Source organism: Cryptomeria japonica, chromosome 5 (genome assembly GCF_030272615.1).
Source record: "Cryptomeria japonica chromosome 5, Sugi_1.0, whole genome shotgun sequence".
NCBI classification, from domain to species: domain Eukaryota; kingdom Viridiplantae; phylum Streptophyta; class Pinopsida; order Cupressales; family Cupressaceae; genus Cryptomeria; species Cryptomeria japonica.
In genome coordinates this window covers 130,339,761-130,361,324 of record NC_081409.1, presented here as the reverse complement: position 1 = coordinate 130,361,324, position 21,564 = coordinate 130,339,761, and the positions used below count along the sequence as shown (strand labels likewise).

Genomic DNA, 21,564 nt, shown 5'->3' with positions numbered 1-21,564 from the left:
AAGAAAAAAAATGAAGGTAGTATCATCCTTGTCCAATTTGAAGCCTACCATCGGGAAATACACATAGAAAGTGAAGATAAAATGTCCTCGCGTGGTAAAAGAAAAACAAAGCAAGGTGGAAGTCGAAGGACAATAGTGACAATGAATCGGGAACAATACAAGTACTTTGGAGGGACATGATCTGAGTGATGAAAGAATTGAAAGATAAAAAAGAAATCAATAAAGAAACTAATGAATTATGGTGTATTGAGTGGAAAATTGAGGGGCACATAAAAAGTAACTTTCCCAAAAATGTGTTTTGTAAGATTCGCCAGGTTATGGGTTATTCAATAAAAGAGTGCCCATAGAATTTGAATACTGGGAGTACACAAGTACTCTTTACATGAGGAGAGCAGTCCACTCTATCAAAGCCACATAATTTTATTTCTAGGTGATCATAGAAATCAAAGAGGAGGGCAAAATCAAATACAATACGACTCCAAAGGATGCCCTATTATGCAATGTTGACAAAGTAGTGAATTGGGACACCTTGTGAGAGACTACTAGAACAAACACAACAAAGGGAAATTACTATGTAAATGGTGTGTACCTAGAGACCATGAAAACACTGGATGTTTGAAGCAAAAGGATAGTGTCATTATGATTGATGTAAGGCATAATGAAGTATTGGTTGTTACTCGCACCCAAGAAAATAAGGTTATGTACTTGAACCCACAACGCATGAGACTCACAACATACAACACCAATTCGTGTTGCCCTCATTGTACAACGTCTTTTTGGAGTTTGGCCAGCTCAACAAATTTTTTGCACCGTATGTTTTCTCAGTCTCTATTCCATTATATGGCCATATCATTCTGCTTTGGTATTGCCAACAAAACTTTGAAGTTTATGGCTAGAGGAGATATGTGCACCAATCAATAAGGTACAATATTTTTTGGTGAATAAGGTACAACAAACATGTTTCATTGGTGATGTACGGTGAAAATGAGAAGTTAAACTTTGTATACAACCAAGATTAAGGAACTTGATTGTATGACAACTCCCATACTCCTACATTGTACGACTCTTTATTCTCCTCTCCTATATCATAGGGCATTATTTTACATCCTTCTTCTATATCATGCAGCTAGCTCATTCCTCCTTTTGCATTGTATGGCCTTCTTGCACGATTTGGTTATTTGCAAATCCAAACTGCCTCAGTGTATAGTGACAATGTTCTTGGCTTCTAGCATCAATAGTCATCCATTCTACTAGTCAATTATTAAAACTGCTTTGTGGAAAGAAGTTGGTTCAAATCATGAAGGTTAATGTGGTTTTGAAGGTCACCAATTTGATTTACCGAGTACTCTCATGGTCCGAGTTTGCATAGTACACTTTCAAGTTTGTCTACAATATTGTCATCAATTTGGAAAATCTTCTCTAATGTTACTTGATGTGTACTTGGTTTCCTTGTCGTCTAGAAGATGACTTTTTTTGGTTCACGGGAATAATGTAGTCAGTGTATAATGTCTATTATTATGTTTTAACAATATTGGTTATCCGACTATGTATTTGCTTTGGATAGTTACAAGCATTGATTGGTTGACGGTTGTGTACCTCTTGGAAACCTTCGGGTCTTTTAAATAGAAGGTGTATCATCAAGGGAGTATGATCTAGTCAGATCGATTCTGATCCTTGACTGACCATCTCTATTCTTTTCTTTTGTAATAATTTCACATGTAAATAAAGATGTATTTAACTCCTCTATCTGTTATGCATTGCCATCTTTATTATTAATTTATGTATTCATTTCATGAGATAGAGCAGTAAACAACCTTTTGTTAGGAATCTTATTTCTGCTTTTCTTACCCATTTTTATCTTAGTGATACTATAAGGTATCCAATATTTTCAACAATTGTGTCATTCAATACTTGCAATGGTCAGCAAAATAACCTAAATAACACAACGTTAAATCTTGTTGTCTATGAATTAAATGTAATTATTGTGCCTTCTTTATCAACCAAGTGTTCTTGTGGATGCTAACATAATTTATTTCTTTTTCATTCTAAAGATTGATTTTTTTAATGCATATTCAGAGAATTTATATTCCTAAGTTAAAATGATTAGGGGCATAAAATCATGCATTCTGACACTTAATTTTTCAGGACACATAACAAATGTAATGTTGCTGCATTTATTATCTTTAAATGTATAATTGTGGAGAAGAAATATGTAAATTGTAAGGCATAATTGAAATTTTGAGTTTTTAAAGGTAAGTTCTAACATATTGTAGAACACAATGTACTACTAAGAGAGGGGGGTTGAATGAGTAGTAGATCAAACTTACAATTCTTAAGCAATTAGATATTTTAAACACTGAGAAATCTAAAATCAAAACTGAAAGGAATGCAACATCAAAGAGAGACAGGCATACAAGAAATACATGGAAAACCCGAAATGGGAAAAACCACGGTGATAAATGCTGCTATGATCCACGGTTCTAATCCAGCGTCAGTTGAAAATAGTTACAAAGTTTTAGGGCGCCAACCTCAAGGAATCACCAAATTCCTTGTTAGAGCACCAACTTTTTCAAATAAACAATCTGAGCATCAACCCGGCATTCTTGAGGTACCAACCAAAAGAATGTTACAAATATATTATTCCAAATCTGAAGAGCTGCACTTTGCACTGTTAGAAGTACATTTTAAACCATTGCAAACTGATTACTGTTGCCTTTCAGAAGTTCTGATCAGATTTATAAATCACAGCAGTTGTAGCCTGTAAACAAACTTTCTTAAACAAAAGCACTGTCAATAATCTTCAGAAATCCTGTTTACAAACTCTGAAACGTTCATCAAACAACCTACAATAGACTACTTTTATCTGAATTACAATTCTGTTCAAAACTCTAAAACTTTCACCACAAAATGATCATAAACTTCTATTCATAGCACTTTATTAATTGCTGCTATTGAAGGTACGTACCTTCACAGTATTACAAGATGAATTCTCCCTTCTTTTCAGCGATGATACAATCAGACTTTTCAATGTAGATATCTTTGTATCATTTGACAAAGATTGAATATATAATATTCTTCAGCGATATTATACTTTTTCTCACACCCAAAAAAATGTCTCAAATATGCATCCTTGTAAATAAAGAAAGAATTGTTACAGCTAAATGATAGTTTTTTTAACTAATGATAACTGATCATGACAGGTAGAGGTTAGTTACAACTTGTCTAACCAACTGGGAGGTTCATTCTCTATGTCATGCGTACTAACTCTTTTTCACCAATTCTTTGCTCTTTATAAACGCAAGTAACCATCAATTGGATGGTTAGAAGATGGTTGGAAACGGCTTTAACTGTCAAGACAGTTATACCTGCACAGTAGTTATAACCAATGCCAACTTTTTAAACTGCAGACACAAGCAATAATAAAGTTCGCTGTGCCCTGTTAAGAAGTAGGATAGACACCATGTTTTGATATAAACAAATCATCCAATCAGAACATATTGAAGGTAAAGATAGACACCATTTTTTCTGTATATTCAATGCATATTCTTTATCACCATTCTGAAACTGCAGGTACTTGTATCAATATAACTCCTCTCTGCATATCTCCCTTTGACATCAATGATAAATACAAATCTGTCTATTTGTTTAACAATGTCTAACACATATTGCATGGAATTGTCTTGGTTTCTAAAATTCGTGTCTTGCTAATCTATTCAAACATTATAAATGTTGTAGGTTGGTAACCGTTCCAGTGAATTCCATCCAGATGTTAGAAGAGTTCGAAGAGAAGGATCGTACATATATGAAGAATTCATGCCCACTGGAGGAACAGATGTGAAGGTAATTGAAGATATTGTAGTAGATTTTGCTTGATATGATGCTGAGAAATGCAGTATAAACATTAAATGAAATTCAACTGTCCAATAAATCTTATAGCAGCTATCATAGATATGAAAAAATGACATAAGGGTTGGGTTTGTAATTGATACATATTTTAACTTTACCATCAAACTGAAATGTCCTGCCATGTACCATGTAGAATCACTTCTAATGTTTAAATGATGCAAATCTTTGTTTTATGATCTACACCCGTGTAACATACCGAACTGACTTCAATAGCCTCATTCGTTTCTGAATTGTTTCCATTACTGAATCACAATTAACTTGTCTGCTGTTGTGGTTGCTATTATAGGTTTATACAGTTGGGCCTGAATATGCCCATGCAGAGGCCAGAAAGTCTCCGGTTGTTGATGGTGTTGTCATGAGAAGTCCTGATGGGAAAGAGGTAAGAATTTATTTGCTATACTGTACTTCACATCCATTATATAGAAGGACAATATCTGTTGATATTTGTTTCCTTAATGTAGATTGAGTGGAGCTGTTTGATCCTGTGATCCCAGGGAGCTACTTTAAGTTGAATTTAATTTAGCTATGCGATGTACTTGTAATGAATTAATTATAGACAGATTTTTATTTTGTGCATTCAGCAGCATGATCTGTGGGAAGGATGTCTAAAATGAGGGCATGTGTTTGTGGCCTAAAACAGATAGGGAAGCTTGCAGCAGTCGAGCTAGCAGAACTAGAAAGCTTATTGCTTGATTGGATCATTTGTTTATGGACATAACTGTATTTGCAGATAAGACATAATCTGGGAAAGGGACATGTAAATACAATCACAAATTTAATACTGGGGTTAAAGTATAGATGGGATTGAACATTGAGAATTGATATTGAGCTTAGGAGCAATTAAGATGTAAGAGTGTATAGGGAAGTTGGTTTTGAAATGCACAGCAGAAAATTACATGTGCTAAACAGTTTCTGGAACAACTCAGAAAATTCATATTGTTGACCACTGGGTCAAAGTAATGAATATTTTCCAATAAAAAATATAATTGAGATAAATGGCAGTCATAATTATATAACAATATTTGCAAGTCAAAATTAATCACAAACATTTAAATAGAGTCATCATCTCATCATAAGAGAACACAGCATATTAGAGAAAGTGGAATCCCTTCATGGATTGATCTTTAATCATGATGTGCATGGTCTCTAAGTTTTGACATTAGTGTCAAGGTGGGGAACTCTCAAGTATCTCAATACAACTTATTTGTATAGAAAAGAGTAGCTGGTGCACTAGTTAGGCAGAATGGTAAAAACATCTAATATGATGGCTGAAAATTAATTAATTCATGCTATGTACATTACACTACATAAACTTGAGCATTCGTTTGTTGTTGTATTTCTCATATTATTATAGTATATATGCTGATGCCAACATGTATGTGATATCCCCACCTTAATTCAAATTTTACTTTAAGTAAATATATAAATTCAGGAGTGGCAGACCTGAATTTCTAAGTAGTTATAGTTAAGAATAAAGATTAGAAAACCATGTAATCTTATAAATAAGACTGCTTCTATATCATTAGCTTCTCATTTATTAGAGAAAGATAAAGACAATAATAAAATAACGGTACCAAAGATTCAAAGTAATAGCCATACCTTCAATATGAAAAGCTTCATTGTTAAACCTTGTACACCTTCAAAGCAAAAGGGGTTAGCAACTAATCATAGAATAAAGGCTTGCAAGCATCTATGGAGTAAGCCACTGATCATCCCAAGAAGACATACCAAGCACAATGACCTCAAACCATCTCGTATACCTGATCACAATCTTACGTCGACATCTGTGAACTCCCATGATGCTGCAGCAAGGTCATGACCAGATATTCCGAGAAGATCCAATATCATCATGGAGATAGGAAATCAAGTTCATATAACCAAGATAGAAGGTAAAATATATCATCAGCATGAAGATAAGATTAATCATGATTCACCCACTAAACATCAGATCGGAGCTTGTTAGCCATCACCAATTATGATACCATTATCATTGATAATACTCACAATTGCAAGATAAGGTACCGAAAGCCAACATTCAATCAATATCGGCCTTTGAAGGCGCAAGAATAAACATCTATCCAATTCATCAAGGAATCATCATTACATAAGGTGATTCGATGATGTATAAAAATAGTAATATAACCGTTGAGACAAGCAAGAGTAGTTTACCAATTAACTAATAATATTGAATGCAGGCAGTTGCATTTCCAGAAGACACATCCATTTGGTCGACAAGGTATAAATATTATGCCAACTCTTGCATTAGAAAGATCGTGGAGAATTTATATATGTTTGTTTATCGTCCAGTTTGGATCACTCTTAAAGAGCAAAGGCTGAAGTCCCAAAAGCGTGTGCATGTAACTGTAATGTCCCCTTCTCGTTGATGACCTTCTAGTGGTCCATTAGCCTATTCCTGAGACCCGTAGGCTAGGTGGAATGAAGAATGAGGGTCCAACATTGATGAGGCGAGGACTTACTATTTTTAGTAAGCCAGGGGTTGGCTATTTTGGTGATACTGTCCTACTGAGCTCTCCATGCTCTGTCATTGGGCGCGAAGATGATGCTTTTTGGAGTAGTGGTTCATGACTTACTATTTTTAGTAAGTGGCAGTATGGCATATTTCTATTTCTGGTAGTGGACAGGGTCCTGATCCTGCAACAGTTCAGTGGTCTTCCGGGCTCAGCTTCATCCTATTTTTGACAATAATCAGTATTGGAGTCATAAGTGACATAATTAAATATTATTTCCTTATCCTAAGGTTTAATATTTAATTAATTTGATTAGTTACTACTGATTTATTGACTTTGGGAATAATGCCTAATATCTCCTAAGTGCTAGGCGAAATTTATGTCTAAGAAGGGGACGTCAAATTATTAATGGAGATATTGTTTTATTTCATCTCAAGTGTTTGCCAAGTGAAAATCGTGGTCCTTGCTTTTTGGCGTGAGGTTTGACTTGTGGAATGGCGCCACCCTTGGGGTCCGCGTGAGATGTAATGAAATGCAAATGGGGAAAGTGAATTTGAAGCATTTGCATTTGAATTTGGTGGTGTGAGGTTATAAATAAGAGCCTTGGGCTCTCATTCTTGGTATCTTGAAAATTTGCAATGTTATGTTGTCGGATTGGCATCAGAACTTTTGAGTCTTCGGAGTGCATCTCCCTAGTGCTTCCCGGTTTCGTACTTGAAACATAGTACCTAGCTATGTGTTGTAATCTACTATATTCTCAGTGCTTATCTTAGTCCTTTTTGGTGTTTGGAGCGATTTTGGAACTTGCTGGTTTGCCTGTGGCTGAAGTGCATTTTCGATCATACCTCTCTGCTGGAGTGACTGACCGTTATGGGTATTGGCTCTTTCATCCTTCCTAGTACTGGCGATATACATTGTAAGTTTGTGGCATCTTTAGTTGAGCTTTGAATTTATTAGACAAAATCGAAATTCCTAAGCTAGGTGTGGGTTTTTGAAGTGCATTGGGGTGCGTACTAAATGAATAAGGGAGTTATGGTAGCTTGTCTTTGGTTGGTTGTCATCGTAGCTAGTCTAGTGTGGGTTTGTGACTGATTTGGGGTGATTTGGATATGTATTGAGAGAGTTGTGAGCTTTTTAGTGATTCCTTAGGCTGCTGGTTTTGCAATTCCAGCCTACAGATTTGATGATTAGCAGAATTTCATGTTCTTATTTGGATATTCAGCATTACTCTCTTCTCATATCATCTAAATTTTTGTAAGGTTAAGTAGTAGTACTACTCAAAGTTCAAAAACTCGGACTCGCCACGGACTCGGCAAACCAAAAATTTGGACTCGGACTTGGACTAGTGAAAGACTTGCGAAAGACTGCGCAAAAAAAAAAACCGTAGTTTTACAAAAAGAAATAAAGAAATTAATGCATTTAGAGAACATAAGAGCCATAATTGAAACATTACACATGTCATATGATCTACAAACACGCAATATTTGAAATTTCATCATTCATGGCAGCATATTCAAGTTTCACATCATATTCAACTTTCAACTGTCAACTCTAAAATGTTCACAAAATTTCATCATTCATGGCAGCATATATAAATGTTCACAAAATTACATATAATGATATGTCCAAGTCCAACTCCAAATGTGAAAAACAACAATGAACAAACCAAAGAGAAGACTACATCTTCCTCTTTGTATTTTTCCTAATATAGCCCAATTTTTCAGACCTTGAGCTAGAATTAGTAGCAGTGGATGTTGTGGTATCTAAATGGTGAGATAATTCTTCTTCAAAGTCAAATTCCTTATCGTCGTCCTCATCTTTGTCCTCCATTTCATCCAATCTTGCTCCTTCTGCATCTTGTGCTGCTCCTCTCACTATTTCTGCAATTTCTTCTTCGGTAAGGAGGAGATCGCCACCATCATTTTGTTCATTCATGGTCCAATCACCATATGGATCAATTTCATCCAAGTCAATGGCCTCATGTGAAACACCCTCCACCTGTCTAACTCGAAGGCGAAGGTTGTACTGAACAAATACTAGATCATTGAGCTGCTTTTGTGTCAATCTATTTCTCTTCTTTGTGTGAATGCTCTCAAATACACTCCAATTTCGTTCACACCCAAAAGCACTGCATGGTTGAGACAAAACACGGATAGCTATCTTTTGAAGATTAGGCGTGCCAGCACCATAATTTTCCCACCATAAATCTACAAAAAACATTTAGAAATATTAGAATTGAGAAAAAAATGTAACAATCAAGTTTGTAGGTTTTTTCTTGCACTATTGAACTAAGTTACTAAATTTTTTACCTGGTTGTTGTTTTCCTCTCCTATCAGTTGCTAGTTGTGATGAGAAGAGTCTCCCCTCTGCACTTCTGTAGATCTTGAACAATGAACATTTCCAAATTCAGAAATAGATAGTCCAAGTGTCAAACTCAAATTCAATAATGAACATTTTCGAATTCATAAATAAAGATAGAGCAATTGCAAATGTCAAATCTCACCTCCAACTCATCAAGAACCTTGTCTCTCAACTGAGGATCAGGTGTCATGTTATCAATGCATGTAATAACACCTGCCATGACCTCCTCATCAACCCTAAATGAATCAGAGAAGTAGAATTTTGGGTTCAAAAAGTAGGCGAAGGCATGTATCGATTGGTGGAGTTGGTTTGTCTACCTACGATCAATGATGCGCCAAAGGATTTCATATTTTCTTGTATTTCCATGATAGTAATGTGAAATGGCCTCTTTGGCCCTATCCATGGCCTCATAAATGAAACCCATTGGCATGCCCTCTCCATCAACCATACGAAGAACCCTTACCAAAGGTTTTGTCACCTAAAAAAATGAAAACAAATTTTAAATTAGTACAAAATCAACCCCTAAAAAATAAAATCAACAAATAGACAAGATTGTATAAACTATACTTTTGTGTTTGTTACTTACCGCAGTCAACTCCTCTCCACTTTTATTGAACCCTTCATCAAAAAGAATGCTCACAATCTTCTCCGCTTCAGATCTTTTGGAGTATGCAGACCCCAACCAAGCATCTGACACAAACATCTGCTTAAGATGAGGAATGGCACTAAGAATGCTCTGCAAAGTGATGAAGTGGCTAGCAAATCGTGTCACTCCAGGTCGCACAAGGTCCTTGCCATTGGTGTGTTTTCTCATCAAAGCAAGCACCCAAGTATGGTTGTAGATGAATTTGGTGACACTTCTTGCATCTTCAACCACCTTCTTCACCCATCCAATCTTCCCAATGTCCTCTAGCATCAAGTCTAAGCAATATACAACACAAGGACTCCATGTAATTGAAGGATGCCTCTCCATAAGCATTCTACTTGCAGATACATATGCAGCTGCGTTGTCCGTGATAATTTGGACAACATTCTCAACTCCAACTTCTTGAACCACACCATCCAATAGATTACACAAAGTCTCTGCATTTTTTATTTCATTTGAGGCATCAATAGACTTTATGAATACCATTGCACCATTTGAAGCCACCAAGAAGTTGAGAAGAGTCCTATTCCGTCCATCTGTCCATCCATCAGATAAAATGCTGCATCCTTTTCTCTTCCAATACCTTTTCTAATCATCAACCACACCTTGTGTATTTTGCACAGCTCTAGCAATGGCCCACTAAAGTCACAACTTGTTGGGGCCTTAAACCCCTTACCCGCAACTGTTATTGCATTAACAAAACCTTCCCAATACACATTGTTTGCTGCATTGAAAGATAGATTATTGTAAAACCAAAAGTTTGAAGCTGCTATCCGTGCTTGTTCATGCTTCTCTCTATTCCATCCTGTACCTTCAAGTGAAGGTTGTGTACCTGGAACATTGCGTGGTACAAAAAAGTTAGGGTCTGATCTAACAGGAGTGCCACTAGCCTCACCCTCATTGTCACCAAAAGATGAAAGTGACTGACGACCCCGAGTGTGACCAATGGGACTCGAAGTGGACAATGTGGGATTCATTGCAGTTGCCATGGCTTCTTTTGTTTTTTGCCTTTCTTCCTTTTGCATATCATTCTCAGCAAGAATGGTCTTCATCTCTTTAATAATCTCAGGAGTTGATTTGGGGCATGCCTCGACACCATATCCAGGTATTTGTGCAAGGTGGTATTTTAATCTATTGATTCAGCCAGTCATCCATTTTGTACATTCGGTGCAAGTGACCTCCCCATTTTTGCTTCTTTGAATCCCATATTTCCATGCTTTATCTCTTTGTCTTCCTGACCTTGGGGTTGCCCTTGGAATTGAACTTGCCATTGCTGATTTAAACAAAAAATCAGCAGGGTTTTATGGAAAATCAACAAAAAAAATGACAATGAATCATTTGGGAAAAATAGCATTAAAAAACAAGAAAAAAATATGAGGAAATAACTTAGGAAAGGAAATAGAAATTTTTTTGGCAGCATATCTCCTTGTTTTTCCAGATTTTTTTGAGTTTCAAAACATTGAAATGATTCAAATGAAAAAAAAAGAAAGAGAAAAAATCCTTACGTAGATCTCTTTTGCTGATTTTTTCTTCTTCCCTCTCCTCCTTCAAACCCTACAAACCTGTTATAACCAAAGAAAATCACAAATGAGTTGAAAATTAAAAGAAAAATGCATTTTAAGTCTATTGTGGCGTATTTTCTGGGTCTCGTGAGTCCCTGCGAAAGACTTGCGAGTCAGAGAAAAAGACTCGTGCGAGTGTTTGCGAAAGACTCGCGAGTCTTTCGCAGGGACTCGCCTGGACTCGCGGCTCCCAAGGACTCGCGAGTCCATGGCGAGTCTGCGAGTTTTTAAACCATGGTACTACTAACCAATTCTGATTTGTAATTCTCATCCCGCTGAAAAGTGGAAGAGGCTGGCTTTCCGCCTATTATCAAGCAAATTGTAATTTCAGTCCTCCCACTGCATAAGTGGTCGAGTGATGTCTGAGTGTAATGGTCCTCCCGCCGCATAAGCAGTCGAGTTGAGATTGTATATATATACACCTTCCCACATTGGGCACTTGGTGATCAGAAAGTGGAAGGGTTGCTTTTCCAGCATGTTTCAATTTATTTTTTTCTAACCTTAACCGGTTATCTTCTTGTTGATATCTATTGTTGGCCTAAAAATAATAAAAAAATAACTGGGATACTACAGTAACTGATCATCATTGACATCTGAAACAGCACCATAAACCTTGCATGATTAATATTTTAAATCAGAAACAGCATCAGCACGTCTATTGCTTCCGAGTGATCGATGCTGCATACATTGCAAGTGCTTAATTACATATCAGAAACAGCAATTGTGTTGCTATAACTATAAGCAACATAATATTCTATTCTGCTTATATTATAAAGGAAGATCAGATATAGCGATCGCTATTCCTCTTGGTGATATCCTCTCATCAGTGTTACATGAATATTGAGAATTGATCAAATATTGTGGCCATTCTTGAAAGCAAGAAATATTGATTTCATAATCGAAGTATACATCAGATATTGAATGGCATTATAACTGATGATATAACATTTATTAAGCATATTTCATAAACAGTCATATCAGACATTGCTTTTGATACATCTAATTACACACATTTATATTGATTATATCATGAATTGCATCTGATCTTGATTTATGTTCCATTATGTAAAATTCCTTCCTAGGACTGTTTGAAAGTAAATGTTTCAATTCCAGTTTATACAGAGAACCACTATTAAATTCTTTGTTAGCACTGTTTGTATGTTGGATTTGTAGTCCTTCAGAATTTCCTTAAACAATATAGTTCAATCTTCCCAAAGTTATTTGCATGCTTATTGATTCTAAAACACTGTTTCACAGTTTATTGTAGGCATTCAATAGGGTTAAACATTTTATTGCATTCTATCTGTATGGCTAAACAATTATGGGTTTCATGGTGCACCTGTAGTTCTGCAACAATACAGCGCCAAAGGCAGATTAACAGACTCCTATGTTGTAATCACCCTGCTGCTTCCTCCCGTCACGAACTCTGGCATCGTTGGTGCAGCTTATGGTAATGGAGGCCTTTCCCGATATTCTTGACTTGTGGCGGTAACCTGTGTCGGTGTGTTGTCTTCCCCGTGTTGCCATACACTTCCGCACTGCGCCTGTAGTTGTTCCACTAACTCCAAACAATGCGTTATGTGTTTCCTTTGGTTTACTTCCGTTCACACTGCAGATGAACCCTTCCCTTCTGTCTGCCGTTATTCTGTGTGACTGCTGGGTCGCAACTCCCGATTCCTCCTGTTCGCTGTTAGTGTTCGGAATATGCACTACAAGCTCCACGTACAGAACATATTTTGTTTAATTCCACTAGGCCAAACTCGATTGGTGAAAGGAATGCAATGATAATCTTCATTATATCGAAGTTATTCAAACTTCCTGTCCACAAGACTTCTTCAATTCCCAATGCGTCCTCTCTTTATTTTCCCCATCTTATTTAAAGGACGCAAAACTGGTAAAATTCCCGTAAAGAGGAGGAACCAACTTCGGCGGTTAATAGGTAAGCAACAATTAATTAATCCTATTGAAAGGAACTGGAACTCTTATTATAATATATCATGCCTATATAAAATGATATAATATAAAGAAGTTCACTTATTAATATCAACTGAGGTTTTATTTGATTAATTTGTCGGGGACATTACACATTACTTGCTTAAATAGTAATTAATCGACATAGTAGAAAAAGAGAAGTTCAAGTTGTTGTCTCGGTATCTCTGCCTTTCTGAGAACGGGACATCACAATGTACTATGTCAAAAACAGACTTGTAATGACCTCAACAGATTTTTATAAAAAAACTTGTGACCATTTGACAACCAATGCCCCATGAGGGGCAAAATAAGATCTAACAATCCTGTACGCAATTCTAAACAAGCTTTGTCTACACACTATATTGCCACTTCAAATGATTTCAAGGATTTGCTTCCCAATTTGTTGAAGCTTTTGAAATTACAAATTTATTTGAAAAATACCAAAATGTATGCTAAAATCCCCCAAACTTGATCTGCAGATGTAATCTCCATAGAATGCTTCCCTCAAGAATTCGAAGGGTTCCTATCCTTCAAAGTCCAGCAAACCAATGGGGTTTTGTCAATTGATCTCTAGAATCCCGGGGGTTTCATCCTCATTTTCAATTATTGAAAACAAGGCTCATTTTGATGGAGTTTTGTTTTGAGAAGAAAAAATGTTCAAATATCAAAAATTGGCTTGACTTTTATTATGTATAGCCACCAAAGGGCCCAAAGATGAGGCACAAATTCCCATGCTGCGTAAAAAATAAATATTAATTTCACCATATTCTTCCCTCAAAATGGGCCCCATAAATGATTGTCAAAACTCCTTTGGTTATTTTTGGTGTGTCAAAGACTCCTTTATTATACCTCCTTACTATTTTTATAAATAATTATCAATATGCTCCTCCATAAAGTCAGTTGATAACTTCTCAACAATGTCACTTTGTCATGCATGCCATTAATAATCCCACTCTCAAGTTTTCCATAAAATAAAGCTTATACCATGTGTCTTGAGGGTTTCATTGCTTCATCCTCATTGGGAATTCTATATATAAATAATTAATTAAAATTATATATTTTTTCCAATTTGCTGAATTTTATCCGACATTGGTTAGTAATTATAAACTAAGTTGCCAGTTCAGAAAATGTATATATATATGCAGCCTATAAGCATGAATTTAGATTAGCATGTGACATAGCATCATATAAACAACAAAACCAACATAAACTTGTAATCATAGCATCATGATCATACCATAATAGCATCATATACATCAAGTTTAATATCAAAATGACAAAACATTCAAGTATCATTGTTTCAACTTTCAACAATTTAAAGTTTAATCATCAAATGGATTCTCTAATTCATCATCCTCATTCTCCTCCTCCTCCTCCTCATCATCATCATCATCATCATCATTGACATTGACATTAGATGAACCAATGCCAATGCCACTTGCACTTGCACTTGTGCTTGCGCTATAAGTTTGCTCGCTATCCAAGTCATCAAATGCAACAAGCTGAGAAGCGAAAGCATCCAAATTAGTATGCTCTGGCTCTATATCCAACATCTTCGTTTCCCCTTGCTTATAGTCATGTTGCTTGTGTGAAATGAGCCAAGTTAATGTTATAAAACTCACTTTTAGGGTTATATTTTAATTTTTTATGTGGTTGATTTAAAAAAAAAAAATTTGCAAAAAGAAACACCATTTTTGGGCTGTCAGACCCCCGTGTTCGACCTGGGTCCTCCCGGGTTCGACCTGGTCCGAACCAGGCCTCTGAATCATGGACCATGTCCGGACCACAGGCAGATCGGATCAGCACCGGACCGGACCAGTACCAGGGGTCTAGGGGGGCGAACCCTGCAACTTAGATTATAAATTATGTATTTTTCCCAATTTGCTGAATTTTCTCAAGAAGTTAAGAATTTATAGCTTTCACGTTAAAATTATTTCTCTAACACCTATGTTTAGTTAATTAAATGAGGACATTACAAAAATTTTACGTCTATTCCCCAGCCTCTAGAGTTTTCAGCATCCTTGACAACTATATCCAGTGGAAATATCAGGAAACTTAGGGGCAAAATTTGAAGGTACTAAAAGGTGACGATTTGAAATTGAGGTTGAAGGTGAAGCCTTGGCCAAGGTTCTTTCCTTTAGCTACTGAATTTCTTCCTTTTCTTTCTCACAAATGTTTCTGAATGTGTTAAGACTTTGTTGTGAAATACTCTTCCTCATTGAGATCATTTTCAGGCTTGCCAAATCTGCTCAGACAATCATTTATTTGACAATCTCTGAAGATTTTTCCAACTCTTTCTTAAATCTGTTTTGCAATACTACATCTATTTCAAATGCCTTTGAGTGCACTTGTTTGAGGTTTCTTCATGTTTCTTTTGTTTGGATCATAGCCTTAATACTCACGGATTGGCAAAAGTTGCAGACCCAATTTGTCCTGGACTTGGCAGCTTGGAAAAAAAAAATAGCAAATAATAATAAAAAAGGAAAACTTATAATTCATTAACTTGGCAGAACTCAGAAAATGTTGGCAAAAATCAACAAAACTTTACGTTGGGAAAATTTTCAGCAGGCACTTGGCAGATATTTGCTGGAATTTCTCGTCTGCAACTCCCTAAAACTTGTTCACAAGTAAATGGGTGATTAAGTTGGCTGCAATTGCATCTTGCAAGTTTCCTGTGAGTTTTAAACTATGATTTGGAATCTTGGATCACTGATTGCTCATTCTATAATATACTTTGTATTATTTTTTAAATTTTTTTCTCAATTTTTGTTTCCTTCCTTGAATGGTATTTTCATTCTTGACTTTACGCAACCACCTCAACTCACCTCCATTCAGTCTTTTGGCATGATTTCAACTTATCGACAAACTTATTATGCATATCTTCAAGCTTTCTATAGACATACCTGTTCCCTTTGTGTTCACTTTGGCTGAAATGCAGTGCATTTGGATACTGATTCCAGTAACTCTAGCTGTTTAATGACCTTCTGTCTGCAGTCTTCTTGTATATTCTTGCCCTTGATGTTACCATTTAGCTTTTGTCTATATGCTAATGCTTATAATTTCTTTTTTGAAGATAATCATGCTTAAACATCCCAACTGAACTGTTCTTGAATTTTTCTATCAGAATATTGGAACATGTATCCATTCATGGAAGTATGCATATGTGTGTGCATAAAATGTATTTACATATGCACAGTTGGTCGCACATAGACACACAATCACATTTGAAAGATGTTTTTGTGTACAATTTCTGTAGGCTATTGTTAGTTTGTCTTTTGCATATTCTTTTGCACACTTTTTATTCATCTAAAATTGGAGAATCTTGATTTCATAGTTGAGGTATTCTGGTAGAAGTTTGCATAATGTTTGTCTTTTGAAATTGCATTTACAAATTTTTTATTCAACTAATAATGTGATTTTGGATTTTGTAGGTGAGGTATCCTGTATTACTGACGCCAACAGAAAAGGAAATGGCGAGAGAAGTCTGCATAGCCTTTGGTCAGGCAGTATGTGCTTATTTTCTTTCATGGATATTTGCAATTATATCTCATTATTTGGTTTTTGTATCTTTTATTTTGTATAATATTTCATATTTTATATTCTGAATCTATTGTGCTATTAACTGTATTCTTTCAATTAGTTACTTGTGGCATTGTTATTTTTTGGTCTATGCAGACTATCATTTCTTCATATCACAATTTTTACTAGAATGGAGTTTGGACTACATTGTTTTTTTATAATAACATTCTGCCATACTTTTATATGTTTTCTTATCAAATTATTTAATTGCTTTGTTTAACTTTAAGAAGGTCCTCTATAAAATCCTTGTGAATTCTGGCTAGGGGGATTACTTTTAAAGGCAAGATGATGCCTTTTATTGTGGAAAGAAGATTAATTTCCACGGTGAATCTATACAAATTGGTAGACAATGTTGTTTTCACCTAGCTAATTATAGACTGATTAAGATTATTGGGCGAACTATTTACTGATTCAAAAAATAAAATGATTTATTTGAATCAGAGAAGCAAAAATCCCCCAAAATTCCTGATTATACCGTTTTTAAAAAAAAAAAAATCTGTCACACAGATCATTTTTCCCCCAAAAATCCTGTCTTTGTAAAAAATCATTGACTGCAATTTTCAACATATTTTTGCATTTAAATTGCATAAAATATTTCATTAAAATTTCTTGTGAAACCTTAATCATTCTCCTGCCAAAATGTGAAACCCTCGAAACCTGCGAAGTGGCAAAGTATTTTAAGAATAGTGTAGCTGTGCGATAATTTTAGGGCACAATTACAAACAGGAGCTCATTGGGACATGCATAGAAGGCACAACTAGTTACAAATTTGCAAGGAGTCAGGAAGCAGTGCGTTTGAATGAAAGGTAGGCATTTAGTGTTCTGTAACACTGCTGGAAATACTTTCTATAACTTCACACCATATAAACAGCATTTACACAAGATTCAACCAACGATAGAAGTAGATTTGTAAATTTTTAAGTGAACTTTTCAATGTGCATGTCACAAGGATATTTCAATCTAAATTAAGATAAAAACACATTAAATTTATTTTATTCTAGTTAGGCTTCCATCCAAAAATATAGTATTTTAATGTTATGACAAGTGAATGGTCAATATTCCGAGGGTATATCTTTGCTCATTTTTCATACTTCATATTTTGAGTCTACTTTATCATGGTTTAATTAAATCTATATTTAGATGGTTTAATTTTGTGTCTACTTTCTATTTACGCAAATGTTAAATAAAATTGTCAATGTGCACATCACAAGGGTCTTTCAATTTAAATTAACAAGATAACAACATTAAATCTATTTTATTTGGTGAGGCTTCCAGGCAAAGAGAATATTGGTTGACTATTTGGTCCAAACAACATTTGATGGTCTATCTTTTTCTATAGTGATAGTGTAATGTCGCCTTCCTAACCAGTTCAGTTTGGTGGACAATTAGCCTATCCGATGGGTTCTTGTAAGCTAATGTGTCAGGGTTAGGGAACTTTGGAGATGGTAAATCCAGTGGGATGGTAGTATTAGAGGTTTAGTTGAGCTTTAACAGTTAGTATGAGCATAATGCCCTGATTGAGCTAGCTGGTAGCATTACTATTTTGAGATATGTTGGTTGGAGTTGTGGATTACAATATTTTGATATTTAATATAGTTTGGTGATTTTAAATAAAATAACTATAAATTAATATTTTATAAAGTTAAATTAAAGATTTAACTTAATCGTTATTTTAATATTTAATATAAGGCTATTAGGGGCACCAATATTAAAGTAAAGTGGTAATTTTAAAAATGTGCTTTTTGGAGACATAGACACCATTTTGTCAAGGAGGTGATTTTATTTTAATGTTTTAAAAAAGCAAAATTTGAAGAGGCTGACCCCCTTCTTAGAGGATATACAATGGATTTCAAGAGTTCATTTATGATATGCTGGATTTGATATTTGATGATGCTTCTTGTTTTGGAGGAGGTTGCTTTTCTCAAGTTTTGTGAGGATGAAATCCCTTACAGGCGACATTTTACACATTGAAAGATTCAATTTGGAGGATTTCATGGTATTTTCATTCAGGAAACACAGTTGAGCTTATTGATGATACATATATTCAATTTTCATCGGAGTTTACATTGCATATTTGTTTTGGTGGGCTGATTGAGAGATTTTTTGAGGAGTTTGCTGTTCTTTGTGCTTCCATTGGCTGGCCATACACTTTTCATTGCTAGCGATGCTACTTGTAATAGGACATGCACTTCATCTTGGGACGTGAGCCTTCTTGGAGAGGCATTTGAGGGCTTTATTGTGTCTATTTTCACATTGGATGTAATCTTGGGCTGCCATACTCAGAGCTATATCTTTCTTGGCCAACAGAGAGCGTTCTTAGGAGCAGCGTCCATTTCTAGAGATGCCAGTTTGCTGAGTTTGTGTATAGCTGTCATTTCTTTGCTGCGCTTTCTGGGTATGTTTGAAATAGATATGTAATGATATTTTATGATCTGGGTTGCTCTTATGAGAAAAAATGCACTTTCAAATTAGAAATAAAATTTGGAATTTCAGCCTTATGTATTTTTGAGTTTTGTCAAATTTTTAAGTTGTTGGTTGCTGCAAATATTTCTGTTATTTGCTGTTCATTTGTCAATCGAAATCTATTGCAAAAAACTTTTCAAAAAAACAAAAAGAAAACAAAGGCAAAACAAGGCGACATATTATAGTATTATCAGAGTAGTGTATCCTGCCATCTTGGAGGGTACAATTTGACAAAACAGTGATATGTTAGGTTGGGAACAATCTTCTTTTCCACTATATTATTGCAGAAATAGGTCTACTCCAAATTCAGTTGTAGAAGAACAGAGGGCTTTAGAGAAACCTAACACAAAATATCTAGAAGAGAAATTTCTGAATTTGTTAGATGCTTCAGTTAGAGGGCAACAAGTTCCAGAACAAAGAGCACAACTAAGTTACCAGTTCGGGTTTGGGCACAGGTTTGGGTATGAGAATGCGGTTTGTGGGTACGGGCAAATTTTTTTGTTTTCTTGGGTCCGTGGGTTTGGGTTTGTCATTGATTTGGTCTTTGTGGAAGATAAATTTCAATTTTCTAAAGTTATTCTTACATTTAGAGAATATGTTAGATTTGATCAATAAACTAAAATTTGCTTGAGTCTCCTACAGGTTTGATTGCCTATTCAAATCCATATAAGATGTTGTTGGCATTTATTTGAAGTTTGCATATTGCAAAGGTTAATAGAAGTATTCCTTTATTATATTTTCACATTATTTATATTTGGGCATTATTCAAAGGCTCACCTAGCATATTCTATGGGATATTGTTTGATTTAAATAAGAAGGTTTAATGAAATATCAGCCCAACAATGAATCCTATCAAGATAGCCATAGTAATAACACAATGGTGGGAATGTCAAGCCAACTTATTATATATTTTGTCAAGGAAATAAGCACCAACAAGACCACATTGTCTATGATGATTGAAATGAAAGTCTATGCCATGTGAGTCAAAGTGCCTGAAGTTGGGAGTTAGTGCACATGTTTGCATGATGTAGCATTATATTCGCATAAGGCAAGCTACAAATCACACTTGAACATCAAGTGTTAGGAGGATTTGGGGTGATTTTAGACAAAGGCACGATACTAACTTGGGATTCCCAATCAACAAAAGACAAAACATCTACCCATGATTCTATTTGGCTTAAGAAATACACAACAAGCACACAAGATTATTCCTAGCTTAGACAAAGACACCGAACACCCAATTGCAAGGGGGAGATAGACACGATGCCAACGAGTTGCATATATTCTAAGTTGTCGGGTTCGCCTATTTGAGGCCCCTAACACGGACCAAGTCTGCGTGGGTCTCGGTTCGTGTTGGGTCTGTGCCTGGCCCGGCCAGGGTTCACCCCAGGGAACCCAGGGCCCCTGAGGTGAACCTTGTCCGGACCTGGGTGCAAACCAGACACTAAATGAGTTAAAATTCGTAGAATTTTCTTAATGTAAAAAATAAAAAATCTGGAAAAACTTTCAACCAATTAAAGCATCAAAGCTTTCAGTGCTATGCAACTGCAATGATATGCTTTTTACTCTCAAACTCATGTAGCTAAATTTGAAATCACAAGAATCCTATATTTCGATTGTAATACTTTGTTATATAAATAAGTGACCACAAGCTCATCTTGAGAGACTAGGATTAACAAATACAGTGTGAGATTTAAATAAGAAGTTTTAATGAAATATCAACCCAACAATCAATCCTACCAAGACAGCCATTGTAATAACACAATGGTGGGAATGTCAAGCCAACTTATTATATATTTTGTCATGGACATAAGCACCAACAAGACCACATTGTCTGTGACGATTGAAATGAAAGTCTATGTCATGTGAGTCGAAGTGCTTGAAGTCGGGAGTTAGTGCACATGTTTGCATGATGTAGCATTGTATTCGCATAAGGCAAGCTACAAGTCACACTTGAACACCAAGTGTTAGGAGGATTTGGGGTGATTTTAGACAAAGGCACGATACTGACTTAGGATTAAATTCCTAGTCAACCTGGTTCGTGTTGGGTCCGTGCCTAGTCCGGCTAGGGTTCACCCCAGGGAACCTAGGGCCCTGGGGTGAAGCTTGTTCGGACTCGGGTGCGAACCAGGCACTAAATGAGGTAAAATTCGTAGAATTTTCTTAATGATAAAAATAAAAAATATGGAAAAACTTTCAACCAATTAAAGCATCAGAGCTTTCAGCGCTATGCAATTGCAATGATATGCTTTTTACTCTCAAACTCATGTAGCTAAATTTGAAATCACAAGAATCCTATATGTCGATTGTTATCCTTTGTTATATAAACTAGTGACCACAAGCTCATCTCGGGAGACTAGGATTAACAAATACAGTGTGAGATTTAACTAAGAGACACTGAATATAATCATGAAAATAACAACAGTTCACTATCACTACTAAGGCAGAAAGGAGCCAAAGCACCACATTTGTAGTGGGTGTCCTATACACACACACACACACACACACACACACACACACATATATATATATACGTACATACACATGTCTGTGTATATATATATATGTATGTATGTATGCTAAGTCACCAAGTTCGAATTCGAATTCG

At 35.6% G+C, this 21,564-nt stretch overlaps 1 protein-coding gene across 6 annotated transcripts in view; it reads left to right on the top strand.

Moving 5' to 3' along the window:
- Nucleotides 1–21,564, top strand: part of LOC131076618 (inositol hexakisphosphate and diphosphoinositol-pentakisphosphate kinase VIP2) — a 311,202-nt gene that overhangs the window by 137,635 nt on the left and 152,003 nt on the right. For all 6 annotated transcript variants that reach the window (XM_058013892.2, XM_058013893.2, XM_058013895.2 and 3 more), the window contains exons 8-10: nt 3,736–3,840; nt 4,193–4,285; nt 16,346–16,420. In XM_058013892.2, the coding sequence (XP_057869875.1) occupies nt 3,736–3,840; nt 4,193–4,285; nt 16,346–16,420 (273 nt within the window). The remainder of the gene's footprint in view (nt 1–3,735; nt 3,841–4,192; nt 4,286–16,345; nt 16,421–21,564) is intronic.